The 7,731-nt window shown below is 48.6% G+C and overlaps 1 protein-coding gene across 1 annotated transcript in view; it reads left to right on the top strand.

Annotated features, from left to right (window-relative positions):
* Window positions 1-2,013: 2,013 nt before the first annotated feature.
* The window catches only part of CMTM4 (CKLF like MARVEL transmembrane domain containing 4), a 60,210-nt gene continuing 54,492 nt past the window's right edge, over window positions 2,014-7,731 (top strand). Inside the window, exon 1 of the mRNA XM_045815068.2 lies at window positions 2,014-2,275. Within this exon, the coding sequence (XP_045671024.1) occupies window positions 2,090-2,275 (186 nt within the window). The 5' untranslated portion in view covers window positions 2,014-2,089. The remainder of the gene's footprint in view (window positions 2,276-7,731) is intronic.

The following is a 7,731-nucleotide window of genomic DNA, read 5'->3' as shown; positions in this document are numbered from 1 at the left end:
CTTTGGTTCTGGAAAATGTTATTGAATTATTATTTTATGGTTTCTTCCCTCTTTTTTCTTGGTTTTAACTTTATGAAAGTCTTACTATTAGTCTCTTGGAATATTCCTTTACTTTTCTCTCATTTCCCATTTCTTTGTCTTTTTGCTCTACTTCCCATAAGATTTCCTTTAATTCTTCTATTGAATTTTTAATTTTTTTGCTTTCATATTATTTAGCATCTAAGGAGATACACACAGACACAGATACACAGAAACACACAAATACATACTTTTCAGTATGGTACCCCTGCCCTCCACTGTGCCTAGTGATCCACTCCTACATGGGCTTGGTGCTGCCCGTTCCGGAGCCTTCTGTCCTGTGATATAAGCTAGGTTGTAGTTCAGCTCTTCCCTGTGCCAGTTTAGGGTTTAGCTTTCTTGGATCTGCTAAGTCAGTTATCACTTGCCCATTTGCTATTCTGTTTCCAACACTTTGTTGCCCTTGTCTCTCATTCTTTGTCCCAGTGGTTTTATGCCCCCCCCCAAAAAACCCCTCCCCATCACTGTCATTTCACTGGGATTTTGGGAGACAACAGAGGCCAAAGCCTACATCCAACCCGTCATCTTTACCTGACAGTCTATCTCCAGATCCTAGTATATTTCTTAGCACACAGTAAGTGCACAATACGGATTTCTTGGTTGAATAGAGTATTAGAGATAATTGTCTTTCCCATCTTTGGTAACCTAAAGATGAAAGCCCTTTAAGTGGAAATCTTTTTAACTTATGGTGTTTACTGTATCTCTGCTTGGAGTTCACCAGCCTATCTACATTATATATTAGGCAATATTGCGTGGTGAAAAGTTGGAACCTGGGTTCCGCTCACCACGGAATTGTGTCGCTGGGGACAAGCTACTATCACTCTTGAGCCTTAATCTACCCTTCTGTAAAATGGGAATAATACCTTCTTCAAGCGTCTTTTTACCGCCTGGAGCATGGGAAGCTCTCAATATTTCTGGTGTGTAAGAGTTCAGTACCAAAGCAACAATTCTTAGAAAGTCAGTGTTTTACTTAAGCTTAAAATTAGCCTTCACACTTGAATTGCAAATTGGTCCCTAATTAATGCCCGTCAGAGCAAAAATCTGTGTTTAACCTGACTTGACGATTAGACAGAGATTGCAAAATCCTTTCAGCTGAGAGGCAACTAACGTTGCTTACCGAGGGTCTACAATGTACTAGCGCCCCTCTACGGTCAGGCAGGTGATTCTAGAACTTACACTGGGAGTTACAAGTATTTATCGTGTCTGTTCTGCAGACCTCGTGCTGAGCGACCCCTCACTCATTCTTTCACTCCCGCCGCGCTCCGTCTGGCTTCAGTTCTGGTTCGTTGCAAGACGCCCAGTGTGGGGACCCAGGCCCTTAGCCTCCTCTGGTCCGACCCACCCTGGACCAAACACCGTTCGCAGCAGCACATCTTGGTCTTCACCGTGAAGTCTACCAGCCTACCTGCAGAGGACCCCGCTTTCTCCAGAGGAGAAACTAAGGCAGCGCCCTGGGAAAGGAACTCTGTGTACTCTAGGGCCACTTTGACGGTCCCCGCAGCCCTCTTTCCTCTCTGCTCCCACAGGCCCCGCCCCCACACGCGAGGATCGCAGGACTTGGAGCGGCCCCTCCGGCCCCTGCGCACAGGCAGGTGAGGGCGGGGTCCGAGAAGACGGCGCCCCGCCCCGCCCCGCCCTCCGAGGCTCCGCCCCCCGAGGCCCCTAGGCGCGGGCTGCAGCCTCCGTCTCGCCCCAGTCGCGGAGCGCCGCCGAGCGGCCGGCGGGTGGGCACTTGCTCCGCCCCCTCCCGGCCCGCCGCGCCGGCTCCCGCCTCCTTCCCTCTCCGCCTGCTCCCGCCTCCCTCCCTTTCCGCTGCCGAGGCGGCGGGAGCCGATCCCGAGCGGACCGAGCTGCAGCTGCAGCCGGGCGGCGGGCGCAGGGGAGGCGGCGGCGGCGGGGCGGGCCGCGGGCGGTCAGGCAGGCGGCGGCGGCGATGCGGCGGCCCCGCTGAGCCCGCCAGCTCCGGGCGCCGGGGGCCGGCCGCGCGAGGCGGCCCGGGCCGGGCGGCAGCATGCGGAGCGGCGAGGAGCTGGACGGCTTCGAGGGCGAGGCCTCGAGTACCTCCATGATCTCGGGCGCCAGCAGCCCGTACCAGCCCACCACCGAGCCGGTGAGCCAGCGCCGCGGGCTGGCCGGCCTGCGCTGCGACCCCGACTACCTGCGCGGCACCTTCGGCTGCCTCAAGGTCGCCCAAGTGGTAGGTGCCGGGCGGGGCCCCAGGTGCGGGCGGGCGGCCTAGCCGGGGAGCCTTCCCTCCCCGCTCCCACTTCGGGGGCGCAGGCCTGGCTGGCAGCCGCCGCGCACTCGCCTCCCGGGGCCGGACCCTCAGCTCCTCGCGCCCTCTCTTCCTCGCGGCGTCCTGGGCCGCCCTCCCACCTTCCCTGGGGACCCTGCCCTCTCCAGTCCTGCCGCCTCAGCTGTGCGCCTCCTACCTGAACACCTGCCCTCCGGGCCTACCTGTTCACTCCCGCCTTCGCCGTCGCGAGCCTTTTTCATTATTGGGCTTGGTGGTCAGCGAAGCCCGGCGTGGAAGTCATGCAGTGCCCTGGGTGACTACTGGTCACAGCAATTCGTGGCAGGTTTTCGGGGCCCGCACAACCTCCGCCTCCCCTGAAGGCTCTTCTCTGTGTCTGCTTCCACCACTGAGGACTGTGGCTTGGTTTCCTCCTCCGCAGCTAGCAGGGTGCAGGGCATACGGTAGACACTCGGTAAATGTTTGTTGAATGGAGGCATGTAGCCTGGATGCAGTGGGGGTGCCCAGGTCTGCCCCCCAAGCTCTCCAGTTTATACCGCAGAGGTTTGATTCCCCCTAATTAACCTAGAAGACCCAACCAGCATCCATGAATCCTGCGCCCCAGCACGGTGGTTGGCATTGCCCAAGTGGTACCCAGAGTTAAATCACTCGAGGAGGGCAGCCAGTTCTGGAGGCAACAGAAAAGAGAACTTTCTGTCAGACTTGTCGATAGTAGAGCTCGTTTCTCAGAATTCTTATTTTCAGCTTCCAAGGTATTCAGGGCAGGGGCCTGCCAGCTCTGCCCCTCCTTTATGGTTTTGTAACAGGCCTCTCTGGGCAGTTGCTTAGCTCTCTTGCGGACAAGGCATGCTCCAGTTCAGAAAAAAAATGTGTCCCCATATTCCCTGTCACAGGTAGGCCTTCCTCTGAGGCCCGGCAGCAAAACTTTATAGCCTTCTCAGCCAGAGAAGCCATTTGCATGGAGCTGCAATGTATGTACATTTTGTTTCTTCCAAACGCTGGGCTTATGCTTACTTGAGTACATAGATAAACATCCGTTGGGAATAATATAAAATATGGACACCCTTTAAATAAAGGTCTCAGTGTTTGTAAATTGCAGAATCATAGACTATTTTCACTCTCCCCGGCTTGTTCTGCTGATTGCCAGGGGAAATTTTTAAAGGGCTCTAAAGAAAAACAAATGGAATAGGTTATTCCTATCTAGAATTTTAAACTGACCTTATCCGGTAAGCTGGAATGTTCTCAAGGATGTGTTGGTTCTGTAGTTAGACATTGCTGTTAGCAAAGAGAATGGAGGGGGTGGGGCAGGGAGGAGGGTGGTGTATACTGCCTTTAAAAAGAGGCAGCTAGCCAATGTTTGAGCACAGCACAGATAATGAGAAATGAGTAAAAAAGAGCAGGGCGTGAACTTGGACCCAGGTGGAGAATAGGGCCTTGTTAAGTACTTCGCTTTGTTTATTCTGTGGACTTTCGAAAAGAGACCTTGCCGCTCAAAGGATCTGGTAAAAGAATGAAAATCAGTAGTTTGTATAAAGTGCTAATTGCCATCTCACTGCTGGAATTTTGTCACCTGAGGCCAGAAATGAAAGCCGGTGGTATTTGTCATCACCTTTGGTCAGGCGCTGTTTTGTTGTAGAAATTTGCTTTTCATCTGGAAAAATTTGGGGGCCCACCCCTAAAATTTCGCGTAACTCTGCCATTTTGTCTAATGTTTGAATTTAAGCAGCAAGAGGATGTGTGGGTGAGTGAAAGAAAGGGGCCTGCTTGAAGGGTATGGCAACTTGAAACAGTCTTCCATGTACTTGGCTTCTCAGTCTTGATAGCAAGTCAGGGTTTTTTTTAGGGGGGGAACCCCCACAAAGCTCCTAGAAATTGGACTCTAGCTTTAAATAAGAAGTCATTATGAAGATATTTTTAAGATGTTACAAAGTTCAGAATCCCATCAGGAAATAATGGATGTTATAATTCTTATATTAGAGCTTATATTAAGGTTAATGTATTGTTTTTGAGAAAAATCTGACTTTTTTTCTTTTTTAATGTTTTTTTTTATTATATTATGTTAGTCACCATACAGTACATCCCTGGTTTCCGATGTAAGGCTCGATGATTCATTAGTTGCGTGTAACACCTAGTGCACCATGCAATACGTGCCCTCCTCACTACCCATCACCGGTCTATCCCATTCCCCCACCCCCCTCCCCTCTGAGGCCCTCAGTTTGTTTCTCATAGTCCATAGTCTCTCATGTTTCATTCCCCCTTCTGATTACCCCCCCTTTCTTTATCCCTTTCTTCCCCTACCGATCTTCCTAGTTCTTATGTTCCATAGATGAGAGAAATCATATGATAGTTGTCTTTCTCTGCTTGACTTATTTCACTTAGCATTATCTCCTCCAGTGCCGTCCATGTTGCAGCAAATGTTGAGAATTTGTTCTTTCTGATAGCTGAGTAATATTCCATTGTATATATGGACCACAACTTCTTAATTCAGTCATCTGTTGAAGGGCATCTCGGCTCCTTCCACAATTTAGCTATTGTGGACAATGCTGCTATGAACATTGGGGTGCATAAAAATCTGACTTTTCATTTTAGTTTTTAATGGACGCTTTTTGTGGTTTGTGGCCTCTTGCAACCTGTAGCGATCCTTGCTACTCCCAGTGTGGTCCATAGAACAGCAGCATTGCCAGCCTCGGAGAGCTTGTTGGAAATGCAGAATCAGAGAGCTTACCCTAGACCTTCTGAATCATAATTTGCAGTTTAACAGGATTCCCCTGGTGACTCACATGCACATTCAAGTTTCAGACTTAACCTTTTTTTTTTTTTTAAGATTTTATTTATTTATTTGAGAGAAAAAGTGAGCCAAGAGAGAGGGAGACAGCATGAGCCGGCAGAGAGGGAGGGGAGAAGCAGAAGCAGACTCCTTACTGAGCAGGAACCAGAGGTGGGCCTGGATCCCAGAACCCTGGGATCAAGACCTGAGCAAAGGCAGACACTTAACTGACAGCCACTCCCTGAATTTACTTTTCTTTTTCTTTCTTTCTTTCTTCCTTTCTTTTCTTTCTTCCTTTCCTTTTTCCTCTTTCCTCTTTCTCCTTTCCTTTCCTTTTTCCTTTTTCCTTTCTCCTTTCTCCTTTCTCAGAGAGAGACAGCCAGTGAGAAAGGGAACACAAGCAGGGGGAGTGGGAGAGGAAGAAGGAGGCTCCCAGCAGAGCAGGAAGCCCGATGCGGGGCTTGATCCCAGGACTCTGGGATTACGCCCTGAGCCAAAGGCAGACGCTTGACGACTGAGCCACCCAGGCGCCCCTGAATTTACTTTTCTATATCATTTTATTTTATTTTTTGTTTTTTTAAATATTTTATTTATTCATTTATTCATCCATTCAAGTGGAGTGAGAGCACAAGCAGGGGGAGTGGCAGAGGGAGAGGGTGAAGGAGGCTCCCCACTGAGCAGGGAGCCCACTGCAGGCCTGGATCCTGGGATCACACCCTGAGCCGAAGGCAGACGCTTAACTGACTGAGCCACCCAGGTGCCCCTCTATATCATTTTAATATTAAAGCCTCACACAGGTGCTAGCAGTCAGTTCTTTTTCGGAACCATGAATACTCAACCTCAAGGCCCAGGTTTTTCTGTAAAACGAGCCTGTGCCTCCTAAAAGGATTAAGAGAATGAGGTGATGTAGAAATTAGCATCTAGCTTAGTCAGTGTGTGATAAAAGATAGATATCATTGTTGCTAATTATTATTTCCTGTCTTTAAAGAAACTTTAAAACCTCTGCCCTCCCCACCCATGCTCATGCTCTCTCTCTCTCTCAAATAAATAACATCTTTACTTAAAAAAAAAAAAAAACTGAAATGCTGACTCTCTTGGCACTTTTGAGATGACCCATCCCCTCCTTGAGAGGAGTGGACAGATCTGTTGGGTGAGGGGCAGGACCCCACACAGAAACTGCACACCTGCACAACGGCCACTGAGAAATTGAAACCCTTCTAAGTCTCTTAAGCATGCAAAAGTCACCCCAGCCATCACCAGGCTGGCCAAAAACCACAGAAATGTCCTTGGACTCAAGGTCGCCTGCTCTGTGCAGCTCAGAATGACGTGTTCAGGAGGCAGTAAAGAGCGCACTCGGAAACCAGACTGCTGCAGGGTTCCAATCCCAGCACTACCGCCCAGCAGCCATGTGACCTTGAATGAGTCACAACCTGTGCCCCTCAATTTCCTCATCCATAAAATGGGGGTAACAGCAGTAGAGTATTCTCTCACTAAACAATGCCTGCTCTTGTTATTATTCAGAAAGTCTTGGTGGGTCCAGGACCTGTCTTCTGACCCTGTCCTCAATTACGGTATAAATGACAGTATGCCTTCCCCAACCAACCCCACCCCCAACCCAAGAGCAAAACTCTGCTCTCACCCAAGCCGATGAAAAAAAAGAAAAAGGCCTACATTAACTATTTCATTAAATGATTTTTGGGAGCTAAAAACCAATAAGCAGTCACAGAATCGACATTCGCAAGAAAGAAGGAAATATTTAAATCAATAGTTTAAGCTAAGTCTTTTTCCACACACAAAAAGTACATTTTTATTGTTTTATATAACCGCGAGACATTTTCCCCAACTAAGAGATAGGTTTAAGTTTCATTTTTAAAAATTTAATCTATAGGGGCGCCTGCATGGCTCGGTTGGGTAAGCATTTGCCTTCGGTCCCTGGGGGCCTGGCATTGAACCCCACATCGTTTGGCTCCCTGCCCAGCGGGGAGTCTGCTTCTCCCTCTGTCCCTTCCCCTGCTCATGCTTGCACACACACTCTCTTTCTGAAATAAATAAATAAATAAAACCTTTAAAAAAATCTAATCTATGAAAATACACTGATCAATTTTCATATTTCAGATTAGTTTTACTATCAAAAACATTCCATTAAAAATATCAGTTCACTTTTTTCTTTTTAAGATTCTATTTGTTTATTTATTTGAGAGAGAGAGAGAGAGGGCATGAGCACTGGGGGTGGGAGGGAGAAGCAGACTCCCCGCTGAGCGGGGAGCCTGACATGGGGCTCAATCCCAGGACCCTGGGATCATGACCTGAGCCGAAGGCAGACGCTTAACTGAGCAACTAGGTATTTCAGTTCTAAAAAGCCCTCTCAGGAAGCTCTTTTGCCTCGGATCCTTTTAAGCCTCTCCCATGCCTGATCGACTTTCTGACACTGCATTGCCGTTATTTTAGAACTTTTTGTAATCAAGTTGGGTGATATGAGGTGTTTAAGTTCAGATTTTAGTTCTGCTGATCTTGAAATCTCTTAACCCTATCCTTAACCCTTGCTTCCTCGATAGTGTAATGTGGTTAGTAATGACCTAGCATTTTAGGAATTGTGAGAACTAAGAAGTCAATGTCTGATAGGTGCTTTCTT

Source organism: Ursus americanus, chromosome 21, assembly GCF_024610735.1.
Source record: "Ursus americanus isolate L20-20 chromosome 21, mUrsAme1.1.p, whole genome shotgun sequence".
NCBI lineage: Eukaryota > Metazoa > Chordata > Mammalia > Carnivora > Ursidae > Ursus > Ursus americanus.
The sequence above is the reverse complement of the archived record's forward strand: the minus strand, read 5'-3'. Positions and strand labels throughout refer to the sequence as shown.